The sequence below is a fragment of the Strongyloides ratti genome (assembly GCF_001040885.1).
Source record: "Strongyloides ratti genome assembly S_ratti_ED321, chromosome : 2".
Lineage (NCBI taxonomy): Eukaryota > Metazoa > Nematoda > Chromadorea > Rhabditida > Strongyloididae > Strongyloides > Strongyloides ratti.
This window is the reverse complement of record NC_037308.1, coordinates 15,492,186-15,516,300: the sequence shown is the minus strand read 5'-3', so window position 1 is coordinate 15,516,300 and position 24,115 is coordinate 15,492,186. Positions and strand designations below refer to the sequence as shown.

The 24,115-nt window shown below is 20.2% G+C and overlaps 6 protein-coding genes across 6 annotated transcripts; 3 read left to right on the top strand and 3 right to left on the bottom strand.

The window, feature by feature from the left end:
* Positions 1-1,065: 1,065 nt before the first annotated feature.
* SRAE_2000491700 (Lysosomal protective protein) lies at positions 1,066-2,544 on the top strand (the record flags this gene model as incomplete). Its single annotated transcript, XM_024643858.1, has 2 exons — positions 1,066-1,739; positions 1,788-2,544. The coding sequence occupies 2 exons, from the start codon at positions 1,066-1,068 to the stop codon at positions 2,542-2,544; spliced, it is 1,431 nt and encodes a 476-aa protein (XP_024509483.1).
* A 3,243-nt stretch (positions 2,545-5,787) lies between these two features.
* SRAE_2000491600 (Glycogenin) lies at positions 5,788-6,663 on the top strand (the record flags this gene model as incomplete). The annotated part of the gene is made up of 1 exon (XM_024643857.1): positions 5,788-6,663. One exon carries the CDS (start codon positions 5,788-5,790, stop codon positions 6,661-6,663), a length of 876 nt encoding a protein of 291 aa, XP_024509482.1.
* Positions 6,664-6,905: 242 nt separating this feature from the next.
* On the bottom strand, positions 6,906-8,151 carry SRAE_2000491500 (Clusterin-associated protein 1; the record flags this gene model as incomplete). Its single annotated transcript, XM_024643856.1, has 3 exons — positions 6,906-7,119; positions 7,165-8,062; positions 8,130-8,151. The coding sequence occupies 3 exons, from the start codon at positions 8,149-8,151 to the stop codon at positions 6,906-6,908; spliced, it is 1,134 nt and encodes a 377-aa protein (XP_024509481.1).
* Positions 8,152-8,506: 355 nt separating this feature from the next.
* SRAE_2000491400 (Acyl-CoA synthetase family member 2, mitochondrial) lies at positions 8,507-10,166 on the top strand (the record flags this gene model as incomplete). The annotated part of the gene is made up of 2 exons (XM_024643855.1): positions 8,507-9,298; positions 9,342-10,166. 2 exons carry the CDS (start codon positions 8,507-8,509, stop codon positions 10,164-10,166), a joined length of 1,617 nt encoding a protein of 538 aa, XP_024509480.1.
* Positions 10,167-12,077: 1,911 nt separating this feature from the next.
* SRAE_2000491300 (ShKT domain-containing protein) lies at positions 12,078-12,800 on the bottom strand (the record flags this gene model as incomplete). The annotated part of the gene is made up of 1 exon (XM_024643854.1): positions 12,078-12,800. One exon carries the CDS (start codon positions 12,798-12,800, stop codon positions 12,078-12,080), a length of 723 nt encoding a protein of 240 aa, XP_024509479.1.
* Positions 12,801-13,972: 1,172 nt separating this feature from the next.
* SRAE_2000491200 (FERM domain and MyTH4 domain and Pleckstrin homology domain and Pleckstrin homology-like domain and FERM/acyl-CoA-binding protein, 3-helical bundle domain and FERM central domain and Band 4.1 domain-containing protein) lies at positions 13,973-22,567 on the bottom strand (the record flags this gene model as incomplete). Its single annotated transcript, XM_024643853.1, has 6 exons — positions 13,973-16,648; positions 16,705-17,133; positions 17,390-17,568; positions 17,644-17,872; positions 18,455-18,595; positions 22,451-22,567. The coding sequence occupies 6 exons, from the start codon at positions 22,565-22,567 to the stop codon at positions 13,973-13,975; spliced, it is 3,771 nt and encodes a 1,256-aa protein (XP_024509478.1).
* Positions 22,568-24,115: the final 1,548 nt, after the last annotated feature.

Here is a 24,115-nt window from a genome sequence, read left to right as displayed (position 1 = left end):
TTTTACATTGTTATCAAAATATATAAATATATACTCTATATATTTTTGATATTCATATAAACTTTTTACTTTATAATAGTATAATAATATTTTAACTAATAACAAATGTATAATTAATTACAATAATATAATAAATGATAAAATTCAACAATATACATTATTAATTTAACATTAATAAAAATCATATAGCAATAAAATACTATATTATCACTTGCAAAAAATTTTTTATCATTGTAATTATAATTACATATTTTATACTTTTAATATTATATTACTCAATTAAATATTTATTGATAAGATATGATAAACATTGTCAAGTTTTATAAATTATTTATAAACAAAAAATTAAATAAAACTTTCTTTTTTGCAACAATTTTTTATCTCTATTTTTATGGTAAAATATTACTTTTTTCTTTGACAAAATAGTAATAAAATTTTAAATGGATAGAAAGAAAGAATATTTTTTTTTAAAAATTTAATGTAAATAAATAATATTTTAATTTATTTTTTATTAATCATTACTATAATTTTTTAATTTTAATGTATAACTTTTTTGAAATTAATTTATAATTTATAAAGTATTTTTATTAAATATTAAAAAAATATAATAATTTTGAAATAAATATTAAATAAACAATAATAAAATAAAATTTAAAATTGTAAAAAAAAATTTTTTATTGATAATTATTTACAAAAGTTTGATAATATAGTACATTACTATAAAATTACAAAATAAGGTTAAAATTTTAACTATGTAAAAAATTTATTTTTTATGTTAATGTTTTACTAAATAAATAATAGTAATAAAATTTTTTAATTTCTTATCATTAAAAACATTTTATATTTGTTTTATTTAAAAAAATATATATATCAATATTATTTATTTGTGATAATGGATTATGGTAAAACAAATTATAAAATAAGTTAACTTAAAATTACATCATTATAAAGCATATTATGATGTAATAATATAAAACAATACAATTTTGAATTCTTATCATTTATTAATGATAATAAAAACTATAAATCAATGTAAAATATAATTTTGTTACTTACTAGTACAAAATGATTTATAGAATAATTTTCTTAATATTAAATTTTTTTATATTTTTTACTAACCAATTACCATATGCTGATAAAATATTTAATCTTCCATATTTAAATTTTAAACCAAATTTTGATCAATATTCAGGTTATTTACAAGCATTACCAACAAAACAAATTTTTTATTGGTTTGTTGAATCACAATCTAATCCATCAACTGATCCTATTATATTATGGTTACAAGGTGGTCCTGGTTGTAGTGGTTTAGATGGCCTAACAACTGAAATGGGCCCTTATAGGATAAAAGATTATGGAAAAACAGTTGAAAGTAATCCTTATTCATGGAATAAAATATCTAATATGATTTTTATTGATTCACCAGCAGGTGTTGGATATTCATTTGCTGTTGATGGAAATTATACCTATTCTGATGATGAGGTTGCTGATCAAAATTATAATGCTATAAAATATTTTTTTAATATAAAATTTCCTGAATTTAAAAATAATGATTTTTATATAATGGGTGAAAGTTATGGAGGAACTTATGTTCCAATGTTAAGTACAAGACTTATTGATGATAAAATAAATTTTCCTAATTTTAAAGGTATGGCAATTGGTAATGGATGTTTAAGTGATAAACTTATGTATAATTCTGTTATTCAATTTTCATATAATCATGCATTTATTGATGAAACGTAAGTAATATAATATTTAATAATAGTATATATATATTTTTTTTAAAGATATTATCGTAATGCTGTAAAAAAATGTTGTTTCATTTCTGGTGAAGATTGTGATTTTTATCAATATTCATTACTTACACAAAATGATAGATGTTATAATGAATCAACAACATTATATTATGCAAATTATTATACAGGACTTGATCCATATTTTCTTTATTTTAGTTGTTATTTAGATAATCCAAATGGTTTATATGCATATCCTCATGAAAATAAATTAACATTAACAAAATATTACAATAAAAAATTTGGTATTAAATCTAATATTATGTCATCTATTCCACCTGCCTGTTCACATCATAATGATAATGTTGCATGGCTTAATATGCCAGAAGTACGTAAAGCACTTAATGTTCCCGCTCTCCTACCAATATATAAAACATGTAGTGATTCAGTATCTAATAATTATGTTAGTCAATATTCTGACATGACATCATTTGTTATATATGCTCTAGATAAAGGTATTAGAACAATGTTTTTTAATGGTGATGTAGATTCTGTATGTAATGTAATTCATAATAAACAATTTATTGCAAATTTAAATAGAAAATTAATACAACCAGCATCAATATGGAATATTTCTATAAATTTACCACCAACAGCTGGTTTTGTAACTAAATATGATGGTGTTGATTTTGTTACTGTTAGAGGTGCTGGACATTTTGTTGCATCATCATTAGAAAAACCAAGAGAAGGATTACAAATGATATATAATTTTTTAAAAAATCAAGATTACAGTACACCATTTCCCTATTAAATAGTATTTTTTTTCTTCTATTTCTATAAATAAAATTAAAAAAAATAATAATAATTATTATATTAACAATTTCTAACAAGTCTTTGATGAATGTATACCCGGTGATGTGATTTCAAAAATTCCATTACCGAAGTAACATTCACTAAAGACAAGCTCAGAAAATAATAAATTTAAAAAAAAAAAAACAGTATTAATAATATATGTATAAAAGTGAATACTAAAAACTCATTGTAGTAATACAAGTATAAAGCATTTACAAAAATATATAATTGAAATTAAAAACATCTTCTATTATATATCCAATCTCGAATAGGTCACTCCACCTTTATTAGATTAATGTACCCCCTTAAAACAATACTAATTATATAGTAACTCCTCCCTAGTCAAATAAAACAAGCCTGTTTAGTAAATATTAGAAAGAAAATGCCATCAGATGATGAATCTTTAAATCTTGATGTAGTGTACAATTGCTTGCATTTAAACTTAATATATACTTTAATTTTATACTTCTATCTCGTTACCCCTCTCTCTCTCTCTTGATAGGGGGTATATTAGAGCGGTTTTTTGAATGACCTACTTTTTAGTGTTGCAATAAATAAAGAGAGCAGAAGATGATTAAAAGATTTTTTATCTACTCAACAGCTATTTTGTTAAATATAAAGAAATGTTAATTAAAGGGAAATTGACGATTTGTACATCAATTGGTAGATTAGATAATAGATAATCTTATTTTACATATTAGATAATAACTTCATCAAAAGTATCAACATTATAATCATATATACCTTTAAAAAAATTTTATGACCCATCATTTTAAATATAAAAGAAAGAAATAAAAAATTTGTTCTAAATATTAATTATGGTTAAGATAAAGAAAATAATAAAGTTATAACAATAAAAAAAAATATAGTTATTACTAAAGTTTTTTTTTAATCTATATTTTTTTCTCTTAAATTTATTACATCAAATAAAAAATAAAATAAAATCTTATCAATGGTTTGAAAAAAAAAAACTATAAAAAAAGTAAACAATGATGAATTTAAAAGTTTGTGTAAATGTCAATGAAAAAAAAAAAGTCAACAGGATAGTTGATGACATGAAAGACCATATCTTTTTATATTTATTTAGGTATATTAATAAAGAAAACTTATACCTTAATTAAACAAGATTTTTATTGTTAATCTTCAAACTAATTCACCAAAGTTTTCTCTTACTATTTAAAAAAATTTACATTTATCTTTATATGTAAAATTACAACAGATAGTTTATAAATAATTTAATTTACAATATTAAAAACTTTATAATATTTAGAAAAAAGAAAACAAAAATATATTTTATTAAAAAAGAGAAGTGTTAAGATAAGTGATGTTATAATATAAAGCATTGATATCATGTCTTTGTAATAAAATTAAAAATGGTTTAACTTAGCAAAGAAAGCTAAAAAAGTAATGACATAGCAAAAAAAAAATGGTGATTATGAAGTGAAAATATACCAAATACATTATTTATAGATACATGTATAAAAGTTAAGAAAGTGTAATTTAAAATCATTTACAACCATCTTGTTATTATATATTTTTTCATCATAAATTTTTAACATATTTCTATTGTCATCCACATTTTGATAACTTAATATATCAATAATATGATATCAGTCTTTTATAATTAGTGATTTTTTAAAAAAATATGTTAACATCTTTATTTGGTGATACTTTGGAAAGTAATATATTATATTAAGGTAAATTAAATATGGAATTATATATGTTTATTTTTGTATCATATGTTTATTAATTTTTTTTTTTTAAAAATGAATGAATATATTTATTACTTATTGGGAATATATTATTGGTTTTTGAAGACTGTTCTATTATTTATTATCAGATAGTTAAATGTAAAAAGATAAACTAATAATTGAGGTAGATTGTTTTTTTTTTCTAACTTTTATATTATTATTTGTAAAAAAAAAACATTTCAATATAATTTTATAAAAATTGCATAAAATAGGGATGAATAAATACTTTTCTCATTGCATTGTAATTTAAAAAAAAATTGATATATATATTTTTTGTGTCATCATGACACATACAAATATTTATGTGTACAAATTTTCAATATATATTATTATTAAGTTTAAATGATTAATATAATTGGATCATTAGGTGTTTTTTTTTAAATAATATTATTATTTAATAAAAATTATTGTTTAAAAAAGACAAAGTAAAGACAAATGAGGTATATTTTACGACAACATTTATAAAATGATTTAATGATTATCGATTTTACTCATTTTTTGCTTCAAACTTATACTTGCTACTATTATATAAGCACGTATATATAATATTAAAAATACTAGAATGTATTTTATCAAAATGTTTTGTTATATCTTTGTGTTTACATTACTTTTTACTACATTTTGAATTTGAGTAAAAAAAAAATGTTCTTTCAAATAACTTTATAATAAATTAATATCCCTTCTCAATTAGATTTTTCTATTTAAAATATCCAAAAATACTTTTTAATATATATATATCTTTTATTTTGAATGTCAAAAAACATTGAACCTATGATAAATGAAACATTTTATTATCATTTTAAACTGATATTTTATATAGTAAAAAATTTAATCATAAATTTACTTATATTTTCGTCTATTTAATATATTAACACATCCGTACTTCAATAATCAACCTCTTGCCATCTATCAATGCCTTAATATTTAATATTCAAAGTAACATTTTTAATAAAAGATCTCTTTATTTTATTATATTTTTTTTACAACATTACATTCTTATAATAGAGAGGTTTTCTAAATAATAAAAATATATTTTAATATATCTTTCTAACTGGCATTTCTAAATATTCTTTTAAAATGACACGTATCTTTTTTTTTTTTAAATAATCATATTGAGAAATTAAAATTTTAATAAATAAAATATACTTGTATATAGTATTTTTGATTCTTATACAAAACTATTTTTTTTTTTGTTATATAAAATTTATTGTTCTTTATATATATAAAAATTTTTTTATAATGATTTTACTTATTTTTTTTGTTATTGATATTACAATTTATGTTGATTTTTTTTTTTTTACTCTAGAGTTACAAAGTACTATGATTTTAAAAGAGATATAATTTGTTATTATGTATTATTTATATTTAGTTGTTTCATTCTACTATTGTTAATTATTAAGATGTATTATAATAAATAATATTTACTTATTTTTAGAAATAAAAATTTTAAAATGGTATCCTATTCTTGGGTAACACTTGCCACTAATGATGATTACGCAATTGGAGCTCTTGTTCTTGGGGAGTCCTTGAAAAAAGTACAAACAAAGTATAACCTTCATATCATGGTTACAACACAAGTTTCTCCTATTATTAAGGAAAGATTGTCTGAAGTATACAATAATGTTACTCTTGTTGATGTTTTAGATAGTAATGATAGAACAAACTTAAGACTTATCGGTAGACCTGATCTTGGTATCACTTTCACTAAACTTAATTGTTGGAGATTAACTCAATATGAGAAAGCTGTTTTTTTGGATGCCGATACTCTTGTCCTTCAAAATGCTGATGAGTTATTTGAAAGAGAGGAACTTTCTGCTGCTGCTGATATTGGATGGCCAGATTGTTTTAATTCTGGTGTTTTTGTTTTTAAACCAAGTAATGAAACTTATGAAAAATTACTTGATTTTGCTCTTAGTTTTGGATCATTTGATGGTGGTGATCAAGGATTATTAAATGATTTCTTTTCTTCCTGGTCAATTGGTCCATCTGATCGTAGGCTTCCTTTTATCTACAATATGACTGCAGGTGCCATTTATAGTTATGCTGCTGCTTACCAAAAGTTTGGTAAAAATGTTAAAATAGTTCATTTTATTGGAGCAAACAAACCATGGAATACAAAAGATAGTCTCCATAAACAGGAACATTTTGATGAATGGAAAGCTATTTATAGTGAAAGTGTATCTAAGTACCTTCCAAATCAATTTCAACCATTTGTTCTTACTACTGAAGATCAAAGAATGCAATGGGAGAAAGGGCAACCAGAGTACTGGGGACGTGATGCATATGAAAATATTCAGAAAGCTATTGAAGAATCAATGAAATTATAAAGAGATTATAAAATTTAATAAAGCTAAATTTTTATATTTATAGAAAATGACTAGAGATTTTGTTTTCTTTATTCTGAATGTTGTTAGATATATGTATTTTTAGTTTACTTTTTCTGACAGAAATAATGAATATTTATTAAAATTGACATTTTGATAAATTTATATATATTTTCTCTGTCAATTGAAATGATTAATAATTTCTAATAAATAATAAAAGTTATTATTTTTATTTTTTTAATATATTAAAATGCATCTTCTGAATCAATATCTCCAATTTTCATTCTTGAATCACTTATTGATGAAGCATCACTTAAATTATTCTCTTCATAATCTTCTTTCTCAGCTTCAATATCATCACTTTCTTCAGATTCTTCATCACTTAAACCTGCACCAAGTATATTACCAAATGTATTTAATTTTTCTTTCTTCTCATTTAATGAATCTTCATCAATCAATCTTAGAAAAAAATAATAATAGTAATTATAAAAAGTAATAACTTACGGTGGTTGTGAAATTTCTTCTTTTAATTTTTCAACTTGTTGCCTCATCTGTAATTCAGCTTTATAATTTCTTTCTTTTTCAGCTTTCTCCAATTCCCATATTTGTTCTTGAAGGTAACTTAATGTTCTAAATTTTGTAACATACTCTGAATATAATATTTTCAATTTATTTTCTAATTTTTCATATTCTTCAATATATTGTGGTCTAAAATTTTGTAATTTTGCTAATCTTTTTTCTAATAATTCATGTTCTCTTTTTTTTTTCTCAATTTTATAATCTAAACTTTCTTCATCATTAGATATATTAGACATTTTAATAGATAAATCTTCAATTTCTTTTTCATTTTTATCAATTAAATTTTTAATAATTTTATTAACTTCAGGAACACTTAAATTTTGTGATAAAATATAACTTCTATGTTTTTTTAAATCAACTTCTTTTCCTAAAATGTCATATAATGTTGCTCCAGATTGTGGTATCTCAGCAGCTAATATATTACATTTTTGAACCTCTTTTTTACTTGAATTAATCTTTGACCTAATCTCTGTTAATCTACCTAATTCTTCATTATTTTTTCCAGAATCATTAATACTTTTTATTGGATTGTATAAGAGTCGTAATGCCGGCATAATTTCTTTGATTGCCAAACCATTTGCCTGATATAAATTACGAGGATTCATTTTTATTCTAGCTTTTTGTAATAAAATTATAACACATTGCTTTATAAATAATATTCTATCACTTTCATGTTCAAGGTTTGTTTTTATCTTAATATCACCATCAAACTTTAAGACTAACCATTCTAATATTTCTGCTAATAATGAAAAATTTGGATTACGAAAATTATCTATAGATACTAATCTTGGAAAACCTAGAGATCTTAAAATTTCTGTTGTATCTTAAGAATAGATGAAAAATATTTAAAAATAGATATAATTAAAAAAAAAAAACTAATAATTAGTTACCTCTTAAGTCACGATAAGACATAATAATATTAAATAGCTCTTTTATTTTCTAAAATATTAAGAAATATTAAAGTTAAATTTTTCAATAAATTATATATATATGTTGCTAAGCAACAATTTTCTTTTAAGAATAAATAATTTACAATAAAAATAATATAATTGTTAGATAGATATAATATTAACTAATTATATAAATATTATAAAAATAAAAAGAAATAAATATTTTAAATAAATAGGATCATTTATAATAAAATATTAAAAATTAAGAAATAAAATAAGCATCAATTTAAATAGAATATTAAAATATATCAACTACAAATAAGTTAAAATATATCAAAAATGTATCATTTTTATTATTCATAAATAAATTTATTAAAATGTTTATATCATATTCAAGTCAACCATATCATTTACAAATTTTAAATGCTTCTAAAGAATATGGTGATAATGTTGCTATAACAAATTATGCTACCAAACAAAGTATAACATATAATACATTGAGAAAAAAAAGTTACCAACTTGCAGCAGGATTTTTTAATCAAATTGAATTAAAAAAGAAAGATATTATTTTGGTATTACTACCTAATTCAATTGAGTTTGTTGAAGTTTTCCTATCAACTTCATTACTTGGTGGTACTATTTCTGGTATTAATCCATCCTCCACTAAAGAAGAAATTGATTATTATGTAAAATTAACTAAATCTAAATGTTTAGTATGCCATAGTGATAATTATAGTAAAGTAGAACATTTAGTTGATATTTTAAAGGTAATTGTTATTGATAAAAAGGATCATCAAATTGGAGAAGATTTTGATGTTTTAATAAGATTATGGAATAATAAAAGTGTTACAGAATTAGAGGAAATACTTCCAAATTTAGATATTCAAATGTCTGATATTTTAATTACACCTTTTTCCAGTGGTACAACTGGGAAACCAAAATGTTGTCTAATATCTCATAGAAATTTTAGTTGTATCACTTTTATTTTAAAACATGCACTTTTTGATCAAATTAGTAATGGAATTAAAAGAGCAACTCTTGCTATTTTACCATTTTTTCATGTTAGTGGATTCTGGCCATTATGTTATTGTTTATTAGAAGGACATCATTCAATTGTCTTGGAGGAATTTAATACAATGATGACATTAGAAATTATTGAAAAATATAGAGTAATTTATTTTTGTTAATTATAATTAATTAATTTTTTTTTAGATTGATGTTATAAATATTGTACCATCAATTATTAATTTTTTTTGTAAAAACAAGGATATGGTTAAAAAGTATGATGTTAGTTCTGTTAAAACAGCATTAGTTGGTAGTGCACCTTTAGGTCGTGGAATGAGTGAAGAATTTTTAAAAGTTTTTCCTTCAATTGAAAATTTACTTCAAGGTTACGGTATGACAGAATTATGTGTACTTAGTCATATAACACCATTAGGAAATGTTGATGGAAAATGTTATGATAAAAAACTTGGAAGTGTTGGAAAATTATTACCTGGTTTTGAGGCTAAAATTGTTGATTCTGAAATGGCTGTAGAGATATTTGAACCAGATATGACTGGTGAATTATGGTTGAAATCAGATGCTATAATGGTTGGTTATTTAAATGATGAAGAAAGTACAAATGAAGCTATAGATTTTAAAGGATGGCTTCACACTGGTGATATAGTTTCATTTGATAAAGATGGATTTTATTATGTTACTGGAAGAATAAAAGAATTAATAAAAGTACATGGTCTTCAGGTATCACCAAATGAAATAGAAGATAAACTTAAAAAACATGAAGCTGTTTTTGATTGTGGAGTTATTGGTGTAAGTTGTGAAAGATGTGGTGAAGTACCAAAAGCTTTTGTTGTTTTAAAAGAAGGTTGTGAAAATGTTAAAGAAGTTGATATATTAAATTGGTTACATAAAATTATAAGTCCATATAAACATATTAAAGGTGGTATACAATTTGTTTCTGAAATTCCAAGAACACCTAATGGAAAACTTTTAAGAAATAAACTTAAAGAAATAAATGAAAATAAAGTTTATTAAATTTTAAAAGATTTAATTTGGTATAATAATTTTATATAGATTATCTTGTCATCAATTTCATTATAACGCTTCATATATATTTCTAATTTGGAAGCAATAGCTTTTATAGAAAAAAAATAATATAAAAAAGATTTTTTTAATTATTAATTTAACATGCATATATCATAAATCTTTTTAAAATTAACAGTTTTATTTTTATAATATAAAATGTTTAATTATATTAGCTTTAAAATATAAGTGTTAATTTATTGTTACATAAACATATGAGTTTCTTTAAAATGATCAATGATTAACAAATTAAGAAAATTTGTAATTTTTTTTTATGTTTCCTGCAATTTGCATTTATTCACATGAAAAAATTTAAGTAAAAACTTTTTTTTTAGAAAATAATAAAGTTTTAAAATTATTTATTAAATTTATTTTGTATCATTATAATTTATTGTATATTCAATTAATAATATACAAGATAAAAAAATATGTCAACATGTAAAATTTTTGTGAAGCTACATAGTTTTTCTGTTTATTATAAAAAGTTTAAATTCTGTTACTAAAGTAATAATTTCACTTAAAACATCAGAATCATGTTAATTTTTCATTAAATCATATAAGAAATATATAATATTTTTTTATAGTTTTAAAATAATGCCTAACTTGTTAGTATTACTTAATGTAAGTTTTTAATATAAAAATATAAATAATTTTGTTAGCCTTCTAAAAATTTGGAATTTATAATAGATGGTTAGTTTATAAAAAAAAAACATTTTAAATTCATTTTTCATCTAATTTACCAAAAATTAATCTTCAAAATGTTGATGAAGTTATAAAAACACTTCCAGTTAATTTTTTAAAAAAGTTTTCACTACCAAAACATTTGCTTGTTTTTCTTAAAGATACTACGAAAGAGATATATTTTATCATAATTAATAAAAATCCAACTTTTTTTTGAAAAATATGAAAACATTTAAAAAAGTTTTTAAAAGTTGATTTTCTGAAATTCAAGATAATTGTGTTTCACCAAATCCGAATGAATTTGAACATATACCGAAAAATGTAAGAACACAACTTTATAAAGTTTACAAAAATGATAACATGAATTTTCTTAATAAAATTGAGAAAATTTATCAATTATTCAATTTATTACTAGATGATATTTAAGCCTGCCTAAAGTCCAATTTTACAAATCAGTAAATATTCATTTGGTTTATTTTGTTAATGAAATAATTAAATCTTAAGTAATATTTTTTTTAAAATCTTGTTAACATTTATTTTTAAATAAAATATTTATTTATTAGTTTATTTATAATTATAATTAGTTTTTTTTTTAAATTAATTTCAATTTTACAGAAAAGTATTTATAAATTCATTATTTGAATAAAAATTTTTTAATATTTTAATGCACGAGATAAATAATCATGATTAAGATAACATATTAACTGTAACTCAAAAAAAAAAAAATTCTAAATAAAATTCTAATGATAATATATATGAGATTATGATATTTAAAATTTGCAATAAATATATATGTTTACTTTTTATAACATAGTAATATATACAAAAATAAACTAATTTAATTATTTAAAAATTTTTATTTATAAGTTAAAAAATTAAACAGTTATATTTTATTAAATGATAAGTTTTATAATTGTTTAATTTTTCGTATCAAATTTTACCTTTTAAACTTTGATTATTTATATTTATTATTTATTAAACAACTATAATTAATACATTTATTAATAAACTTTTTTCATGATAAATTTAAACTAATAATTTTAATTTTTTATTATATTTTTTCATCAAAATATAATTTAAAATTTTTTTGACTATAATATGTAAAAAAAATGTGATTTAATGAATTTGATCAAGCTTTTATTTAAAATTAAATTAGTATAAAAAAAAAATAAAAATAAATGTTTAGCAATATCCGCAAGTGGCAGCACAATTTGTTTTCATAAAATTTTTGTAAACAGAAGTATTACATAAGTATGCTTTGTTTACACAATCAGACAATGCATTACGGCATGTAGAAGTTCCTGATGATCCAGATGAATTTCCATTGTTAGAACAATACCCACATGTTTTTGGGCATTTTTCTTTCATTAAATCAAGATAAAGTTCATTGGTACAATAAGAAGCCAATGCTGAACAATCATTTGGTCCACCAACAACTTTATCAACACATGGAGGAGAAGTAATAATTACTTGTTTAATTGTAGTTGTAGTAGTTGGAGTAGTGGTATCAATTACTGTAGTATTACTTGCAACTGTAGTTGTAGTTGTAGTTACAACAGCAGCTGCTTCACATTGTAAAACATAAAGATTACATATAGGTTTTGTTGGGTCAGCATTTTTACAATCAGTATCAGTTAAACATCCTTTTGCTGTAGCGCAAATTTTTACTGTAGCACCATCAAGATCAGTTACATCACCACAAGTAGCTCCAGTTCCACATTGTGTAGCAACATCAGCAACAGTACATTGATCAACACATACACTATCTGCTCCAAGTGTCACACATTTTAATGTACCAGTACATTGACCACCACCGGCAGTACAGGTTACTGAATCTCCAGCATAAGCAATTGGAGATCCCAATAAATAAAGAACAGCAATAAGTAAAAGTTTTGATGATTCCATTATTTGTTAAATTGAAATAAATAATTTGATGCTAATTTTCAATTTAAAATTTTCTTATATAGAAAAAAGTTTTCAATTAAAAACAGTTGATCAAATAAACAACATTTTAAACCATTGAATTGTTAAATTTTTACAAAAGCTTTGTGAATTTAGGTGTTTAAAAACTGTTAAATACTTTTATTTTTAAAGTATTGAAAATAAATATCAATTATTAAAAATTATATTAATCAAATAATTATTTAACAATATCCACATGTCTTTGGACATTGAATATTTATTAAAATTTTATAACCTGTATTTGTATAAAGATTAGCATTTTTAATGCAATTTGATACACCATTTAATTTTATCAAATTTATACAATGTTTCATTATAGTAATTTTAATACATATTATTTGTTAAATAATATCCATATGTCCTTAAACATTTTTCTTTCATTTATAAATAAATATAAAATATTTTTACAGTAACCTACCAATAGATTACAATTATTTAATTTATTAATTATTATATAAATAAATATTTTAAAAAAATGATGTTAAAGATATTGTTGTTGATACAGCTATAATTTCATTACATTTTCTTAATTGATATTTAATGCCAGTGAATAATATATATTATTGAAACATATTTCATGTGTTTTTGTATTTTAATATATTATATCAAAGGATAAAAGTTAATTTTAGTTTTATAAACACTAGAGTTTAATCAATTCAATTGTTTTTTTTTTTAAAAAGAAATTAAAAAACTCATTTAAATGTATCAAACCAAGAATAATAATAAGAATATATCAGTTAATGTATTCAAGAAAAAATTACAAAATTGGAATGTATTCTTTAAAAAAGATAACAAAAAAAGCATTCATAATGTTTATATAATTTTTAATTCTTTTAATCAGATTTAGGAGCAACAAGATAGAAGTGATTTAAGTACTAGTATGGCAATTAAGGATATTACAAACATTAAATCATTAAAAAAAATATTTCTCAAAAGAAAAATTTCATACTTTTAATGATATTCAAAAACTAGATAAAATTGATAAAAATTTTTACTTTTCTGTAATACAAATTTACTGAAAAAAAAGAACTCAAGTTTAGTAGAAATTATGAACATTTTATTTAAGATATATATAACATTTAAACATATTTTTTTGATTATAAGAAAATTATAATTTAGTGGTTTATTGATAGTTTCCATATCAATTTTTGGCACCTAATAAATTCAGCTAGATGTATTGTCATTTGCTCAATTGATTTACGATCCATTGTAAAAGTAATCCTTTCTCGGGGTGTTTCTTCTGGATGAGCTGATGGTGATACTTGTCTAATCATTGTTAACATAAAATCATTATTGTACTCTCCAAATGATACTATTGAATGTAATGGTATTGTACGTATTATTTCTAATTGTTTCTCTGATAGTAAATGTACTCCTGATTCATTAATTGCTATAAATATTCCCTGCATACATGGTAATTTCATTTGAGCATTTTTCATATAACTTCCAAATAATTTCCATTTTCTTAATGCAAATAAAATCATTCTAACACAATCATTAATTGAAAGTTCTTTAAACTCAATCCATTTTTGAAGAATATTAACTTTTAAACTTCTGACACAAACAACATCTAATAATTTTTTTGGATAAAATTTATCTAATATTTCATCTAATTGTAAATTTAATGGTGGTGTATAATCACCAAATACCATTTGTCCATAAAGTGCAGCTAATTCTTCACCTAATTCATTACTTATAGGTATTTGTCCCTTAACAATTTCTTCACCCATTCTATGACATAAAAATAATTGTTCCATAATTGTTTCATCATTGTGTAAATGTCTCCAGTAATGTCGCATACGAAGTTGTATTTTGATTGATGAACCATCTTCAACAATTTTACCTTTACCATTAACTGTTATTTGCCTTTCCCAAAATGATATACAATCACAAAGTTTTTGTTTACCTTTTAATAAAATTAAATCTGTTGATGAACCAAAAGGATCTTGTGCATATAAAGCATAACCACTTAATAATGCTGGTCTTAAGTTTAATCTTAGACAAAGTGACGATAACGAATGACCTATTTCAGTTGTTCCATCAAATTCAATCATTTGATAATCACCGGAAGGAAGTAATATAGGTATTGAGAATGGCATATTACTTTGTGAAGTTGAAAAATCTTTTGTTAATATAATTTTTGCTTCTAATTTTGATGGAGGTTCTTGCCTACAACCAGAATGTATACATGTTTCAAGTAAACTTTCACAATATTTAACAATAGGTGTATCATCATTTTTTATATTATACCATCTTCTAATATGTTGTTTTAAAAACCATAATAATGCATATTGTTTTGGTAAAAATATAGGTAATGTTAATGCTAATAATCTCCATCCTTGATTACAACTACTTAATGAACCATTTGTCATTCTTATTAATTGTGAATATAATTCATTTTTTAATGATTCATCTTCTAAGGCAGTTGTAATAATATTTTGAGCTAAATCTACATGATATTGAAATGCATTTGGATTTAATTGAACAGTAACAAAAAGATGTACAGCTCTATCCATCTCAACAGCTTTTTTTTTTAATATTTTATTATCAAATGAATTTAATGGTTCAATTAAATTTTCTTTCATACTTGGTTTTAATAATAAATCATCAAATAACATATAATTGATATGTTCAGAACCTTTGATTAATATTTTTTGAAGAAGTATTTCAAAAGCACTTCCTTGTAAAGAAGCATCACGACTTGCTACTTTAAGATAATACAACCATTTATCTTTATCTTCATTATTATTTAAAACTAAATATATAGGATCTTGATTTGGAACTTCAATACATATACTATATTCACCTTTTTTATTTGAATCATTATTTTTTCGTATTTCATTAATTAAATGAGGATTGTCAATTTTATTATTTCCTGTTTCTTGATCATCTTCACTTGTTCCACTATATTCATCTGAACTTAATTTACTCCTACTTTTTTCTGTTACAAAAGCACCATGTAAATAAATATGTGATGTTGGTATTTTATCATCATATTTTTTAAAAAATAATAATTTTTGATCAACTAAACTAACATAATGTTTTCTTTGATGTCCATTTTTAACTTTATACATCCAACCACAAATAATTGATGTTATTGCTTTTTCTCTTGTAGATAAATCATTAATAGTGGCATTTCTTAATGATTGTGTTAGAACAAGAAACCATTCTTCAGTTAAAAGATCAGAATCACCATGATATCTTAATGTTGTTTCATTTGTAGTAATTTGTATACCTTTTACATTATTTTTTGATATTATTCTTACAATACTTTTAATATCTTTCATTGGTATATGCATACATAATCCCTCATCACGTGCCATACATTTTTGATTTTTATAAATAGTTAAATAAGAATTTTTTAAAACAAAATATCTTCTTTTTATAGATTTTAATCGATTATCTGTCATTTGTGTTAAATTTCCCTGTTTTTCATAACATTCTCTTCCTGGTACTAAACTTGTCCTTAAACTACTTGAACCTGATATACATGGAGAATTTTTAATATAATCATTTTTATAACTATCTGGACGTTGATATTCATTATTATTATTATTATTTGATGATGATGGTATATGTGTTGAAGAACAGTATGATGCCGTTGTTAAACTCATCTTTCCATTCCCATTAAATATAATTTTATCATTACAAGATAAATTTGATTCAGACCTATTAAATGAAATAATAGTTGTATCTGGTGTACCAGAAGAATGTTTAGATGATGTTGTAGGAATAATATCATTTTCAACAATACTTAAACATTTTTCTGCCATTTGATGTAAACGAGTTTCCTAAAAAAAAATTATTAATTTTAGTAATAATAAAAAATTTAAAAAAAAAAACTTACAAAAGGATATTTTATAGATTTAATAGAATTTGAAGAAAAATTAATTTTATTTTTATCAATATTTGAATATAATGGCATATCTTTTTTTTCAATTGTCCCATTAAAAGTATTCTTTAAGTGAAATGAATCTTTAAAACATTTATTTCTCCTTATACTATCATAATTCTTATCCTCCTCAATATTGTCATTTTTTATTAATATAATATCTTTCATATTTACATACTCTGGAGATATACTTTTTACAAAATCTTTTTTAACTATTTTTGGTGTTTCATTTGTAAAACAATTTTCTGGAAATTTTTGTCTATTTTTCTCATCACAAATACTATCAATCTCTTCAAAAATTTCATCTTCCTCTACTTCTATTCCATAATCATTATAACTATCGTCATCATCTCCACTGGGAGATTCAAGACTGTCACGTTCTATCTATAATTTAATAAATTTATTATTTATTTTATATATTAATAAATTTTTTTCTTTAAATATAATTTTAAATACATGCATATATTATTTTAATAATAAGGAACTACAAGTAAAAAAATTTCATAAAGTACAATATGAATTTATAACTAAAATTATAAATAATTTATCTTTATAAATGATAAACATTATTTTTTTATAATTTCCTTTGTTCTTTTAAGTAAATTATTACATATTTATTTAGAAAAAGAAAAAAACTTACACTAGCAGTGTTAGAAGTTAATTCAACATCAGTAATTTTTTCATTATATTTAATTTTATCATTTCCTTTATTACTTCTTCTTGGTGTTGGTATTGGTTTAGCTTCCTCATCATAAGGAGAAGAATCAGTTGCTGAAGACATAACATCATCTTTTCTTTCATTTCTGTAATTATTTCTACCTAAAATATTTTCAAAAAAAAAATTATTATAATTTATTAATAATGTTTTTTTTTTAAATATATAAATAAACAAACCTTCTCTTTTTTTTGTTCGTGGACTTTTAGTTGTACTTGTACAATTTATTATTGGTGCAGTAGATCTTGTCATAATAGTACATCCAATAGCTCCAGAAGAATCACTAGTTAATCCACTATCATCAGATGTTCTATAACAATCACCACCAACAATACCAGTAGTTGTTTGTTGATTAATTATAGATGTTAAATCAAAATTAGTTTTTGATAAACTTGTAGGTAACATTCCCTAAAACATATCAAAAATGTATTATTTATTTTTAATATATATATATATAACATTTAAATATATAGTTTTAACAAAAAGATTATAAAATAGTTATTTATTAGTAGGTACCAAAATATTTTTAACATTGTTTAAAGAAATAAACTTTTTACAATATATTTTCTCTGTACAACTCAAAAATAATATATAGCGAGAGTAATATAAATGTATATTTATATATAATAAATGTATCAATGAATTTTTGTTTGGAAAAAGGAAAACTATTAATTTTTAATGAGTATTTCTTTAAATTTATACTATGTATTAATAATCTTGTCAAATGATATAAAGAGGTAAAATAAAATAAAAAATTTCTAGTAATTTAAAATAATTTATGAAAAAAATTTTTTTTTTATATAATCTTTTTTTTTTATCAACAATTAAAAAGTATTTACAAAAGATTGTTATTTTTTTAACAAAAATAGAAAAAAAAAACTTGATATTTACTTATAATTATATAATTTTTTTCTAATATACTATTAAAAGAAAATTAAAAATTAGTAAAAATTAGATAAAAAAAATATATATATATATAAATAAACTTACTATGCAACTTTGAGAAAAAAAATTTGAATTAATATTTTTATTTTTCCAGTACTTTTGTTTCTCAGCTAAACTACTTAGTGCCTTCAGTTGATTGGTACATTTAAGATTCTGAGCTTTAAGACGTTCGTTTTGGTCCTCCAACTAAAATATAATATAAATAAAAGGAAAAAAAAATTATTTTTTAATTTAGACATAAAGAAAAATAAGATTAATTTTATAATAGAAAATATAAATTATATGTATTCTTTTGAGAGTAGTACAAATATTATTTTGTATTAAAACAAATAAATATATATGTATATTAACAATAGTTAATTTTAAATAAAAATTACAACAATTTATTTCTTTTTTTTTTTTTTAATTTTAATAAATTATTCATTTATATTTATGTTTGTGTGAAAAATTGGAAATAAATTTACAAAGAATGAAAAATTTATATTTTATTTAATTATTATTATTTAAAAAAAATTTTTTTTGGGTAAAAAAAAAAATATTACAACATAACAAAGAATGTACTTTATCCTGTTTCTAGAAACTAGTATTTTTTTTTTCAAAGACATATCAATTATATGAATGTTTCACGTAGTGAAAGAATAAAAGGCAAAAAGTTTTATTGTTTAACTTAAAAAAATTTTTTAATTTATATAATAGATAAGTTTAAAAGAATAAAATAATTAAAAATTATACATAGTATTTTAGAGCTAGCAATAAATTAAATGTTTTGGTAGAAAAAAAAATTTTAATATGTTATTGACAGGATAATATTATATTTTATATGTTAAGAATAAAGAGATTTATTTATAATTAAATGAATAATATCTTAATAAATTGTACAAAAATATAAAATATATATTTATAAAAATTTTTAATAAATTAAAAATTTTAAGAAGACTTTTTATATTGTTAAAAGATTAAACTTTTGTTTTAGTACATAAATGGACTAAGTGTATACATATATATAAAGAAAACAAAACTATCCATTAGAGAGAAATGAAAATAATCTGCTTCAAGTTAAACTATTATTTTGAGTGTCAGAGGGTATATGTGCAACTTAATAAATAAAACAATATTCAAGTTTTCTTGTAAAATTAAATTGAAAAAAAAGGTTAACAGTAACATTATTATTTTATTCTATTCAATGAAATATCATTTAAAAATTATAATAAATTATCAATTGTAAAAAAAAAAAACTTATAAAATATAATATGTAGTATGAATGAAATATTAAAACCATTTAATACTAATTTTACTTCATAAAATAAATTTATTATGATAAAAAAATTAACAACATGATATATATATATATTAAAAAGTCTTCTTTTAAAAACTAGTTATTAGATAAAAGGTATCAAATTTGAATAAAAATGTTGTAAAAAAAGACTTCTTTAAAATAAATAGGAAATAAAATAATCTTAAGCTTCATGAATTTTAACTTTTTAAAATTTTTGTTAATTGTATTTTAAATGAGGATTTAAATAAAGGAGATATTTGGTGAGAAGTAAAGTTACACAATTTATATTTATGATAAAACAGGTGTTATATACACAAAGAAAATGGTTATTAAGATATCATAAAAGTTTTTGTTATAAAATATATATATATAACTATTTTATGAGAAATGACAAAAAGATAAAATAGTTAAAAAATTTTTTATATTAAAAAAATAATTTTTTAAAAGATAAAAAAATTTATAGATATATAAATTTTATTTTTATCATAATCAGTAAAAAGAAAGTACATTTAAACAAAGAAAAAGAATTTATTATATTTATACATCTAAAAAGAGTTGAGTTAGAATAGTTAATGAGTTAAAGGAAACCTTATCTTGATAAAATTGAATAAAAGTAAATTATTATTTATAAAAGCGATTATTATTATTAATATTTGCATAAGGCACAAACACATTCATGGGTGATATATATATATATATATTGATAATAATTTAATAGTTGATTAACATGAAGAAGTATGTAAATGATTGTCGGAGGAGATAAAAGTTATCAAAATAAATTAGTAAAAGTTTAATTTTTATTAAATAATAAATATAAACTATTAATTTTAATTTGATTGCTTTATCCTATTCCCTATTAGAAGAATAAATATATATATATATATATATATATATAGAAAGTTTATATTTCAATTAACAATTTTTCACATTATGATAAAAAAGATACTTAAATTTAGTGTCAATTTTTGAATGATAAAGACATTATTCAATAAACTATTTACTAGTAAAAGAATGAAAAATAAACTAAAAATTGGTTAAAGGATATCTAAAAAAGATAAGATGACAATGAAAAGGAAGTGTATGAAAACAAAAATAAATATATATCCAAAATATTTGGTTGAGAATGGCATAAAAAGAATAAAATATATGTATATTATATTTATAGTTATTACCAATTTCTATTACTATAATAAACAAGAAAAGAAGAAAATTTAAATGTGTTGTTTCTAAATTTAATAGATAAAAAGAACATACTATAAGGACATTTGTTAAATGAACCTTGTAATTTTTTTTGTTTAATTTTAATATTTATAAATATGAAAAGGTACTGGAAAAGTTTATTGTATGTTTTTATATAAAAATATATATATATATATACATGTGCATTAAAAAATATATTTAAAAAAAAATTTTTTTTCTCTAATAAAATTATTAAATATAATAATAATAAAATAAATCAGAAAATATTTATTTATTAAAATATTAAGTTATAATAATTTTTAAATGTTTATATAAATGAAACTAGCTCAAAAATTTGTATATTAATTAAAATAATTTTTTTACATGAAATCATACAATAACATAAATAACTAGTTTATCTTAAAAATATATTTTAAATAAAGCAATTCAATATTTTTTAAGCAATAAAATATGAACGCATACCAGAAGGAAAGGGAAAAGATGCTTAAATATCAAAAGTTAATTAAAAAAGTGATACTAAAATGAAAGGCATATAAAATAAGACAACAATTTTAGTGACTTAAGAATATAATAAAATTATATAATGTGAATATATAATATTATATATTAGATTATCAAATTAGATATATTATATAAATTTTATATTTATATTAAGATTAATAAATGATTGAATAGATATTTTTGAGTAATCATTAATAATAACTTATACATATATTATATACTGTGAATAAAAAAATTACTATTAAAATTTTAAATATTAAATTTTAAAAAAAAAATAAGACTAAAAAAAATTAATTGATTGAGGAAATAGAAATGTTATTGAGTTGAGTAAAAAATATATCAAGAAAAATATATCACAAAAAAAAATATAAATTATTTTTAATAAAAATACATAAATTAATATATATTTTTATATAAATAAATAGTAAAAATAATATAAATAAAAAATTTTAATTTAATCAAAGAATCTTCAATCATTTTCTCACTTATTTATGATTAAAAATCATCAACTAATTAAATGGAGGGTGTTATTAAATAACAAAAAGACAATAAAAAAGATTTAATAAAATGGCAGGTGGTGTATCATGATAGGATTAAACTGGCATCTTTGATTACCATTACATTTTGTCATTTATGATTATGTAAAAATAAAGAAAAACATAAGTCATTTTTAAGTCTTTATAAAGTGATTTATTAACTAAATGTTTATTTTTATTAAAAATATTATATTAAAAAAGACTCCTGGTGACATTTATATAAAATATTTCTGAAACAGCAGGTGTATTAAAAATATTTTTATTATACTAAAAGAAGATATCATTGCACAATTGTTATAAATATTTATTTTCTAACTTTATAGGAATGAAAAATATCTCTATAATAAATTAAATGTAACAGTTCTACAATAGGTGATTTGTTTTAACAAAAAAAAAATATATATATCTAATATAATAAATAAAATAAATTAAGAGGTTGTTGGAAATTTAATGAAAAAAGAAGAAGAATATCAAGAATATTAATTTAATTTTATTAGATCAAATGTACTTTTTGTAATTGAAACATACCTCCTGTAATCTATTCATAACCCATTTTTTTATTTTAGCCGACTTTTCTGATATTATTTCTTCAGGTGTCATAGGTGAATTGACCGCTGAACTGAGGCAACTTCCTGATTCCGACATACTACCAATTATATAATTTTTTTTTACTAATAGAATTGTAATTTTTTTTATTTACTAAATATCAGAAAATATATTTCATAAATTTATAAACATAATAAGATTAATAAATATATTTTGTCTAAAATCAATTTAATTATTAAATAGTATAAAGATATATATAGAAATATAATAAGATAAAATAATTTGATTAAAAAATTTATATTAGAGGTATAATCAAATATATGGTATATATAACATCATACATCATTCATTTTATCTACTACTAATAAAAGAATCACCTGGGCAACCATATTTAAGAATGGCAAAATATAGATATAATATTATAATATTTAGGGGGTATTATAACAATATTTTTATTTTATTCATTTAATATATATATTATAATTGATAAAATTATAAATATTTAGATATTAAAAGAATATTATTATTTTAACTTTTGTATGTTTCTTGTCAAATATTTATATCCAAGAATTTGAAATAAAAATACAATTAAAGTATTAGCTAATGAAAAAAAAATAAAATAAATATTTTACTCTATTATAAATGAGAGTAATGAAAAATTTAATGTATACAAAAAGGAAAGAAATAATTGGTATGTGTATATATACATTTACATTGTTTTAAACTATCATTTCTATTAAAAGAAGATAATGAAATTATTGAAGAGGCTAAATGAAAAAAAAAGAATGATGTAATTTAAGAATATCTCAAATAGAGTAGATAATATACAAACATATACTATATATGTATATATATATATTACATAAAAGTTTTATTAAAAAAAAATATAATTTTATAAATTAGGGATAAGATATAATTTTTTTTTTATAATATTAAAATGATAAATCATTAAAAAAAAATTTTAGAATAAATTATATTTATATATATGAGAATTAAATTTCTAAAAGTTATTTAATATAAAGTATATGTGAAATCAAATACTTTTAATTTTTTGATTATAAATGAAGCATTAAAACAGATGGCATTTTTTTTTTGTTATAAGATGTTTTTAATGATAGAGAAAGTGATTTTACCTTACAAATTTTTATCCATCTGTAAATGTTCTCAAAATTACAACATGATTATAAGTAATAAAAGAATAATAAGTTATTATTTAAAAGTCATACTAATTATATTGTCTTAATATGTTATACTTGAAAAGTTAAAGTTTTATTAATTGTTTTTATAAACTTTAAGGATACAAATTATTGAAGTAGTAAATTTAGTTGAGAAGAATAAAATTGAATATAAAGATATATCTATATATCCACTTGAAGACAATTGGTTCAAATAAGTAAGTATATGACTCTTATACTTATATATATATATTATCATACAAGTTAAAATAAAAAAAAAATTTTCTATTGACTATTGATATTTCAATGTCTTCTTTAATCTTTCTGTTAAATATTTTTTTTATGATACAAATTAGTTTCATGAAAAAAGGAAAAAGAAAAAAATGTTACATAGTTTATGTTTTTATAAAATTTGTAAATATGATATTAAAAAAAATTCAAATAAATAGAAATATATTAATATCATACAAAA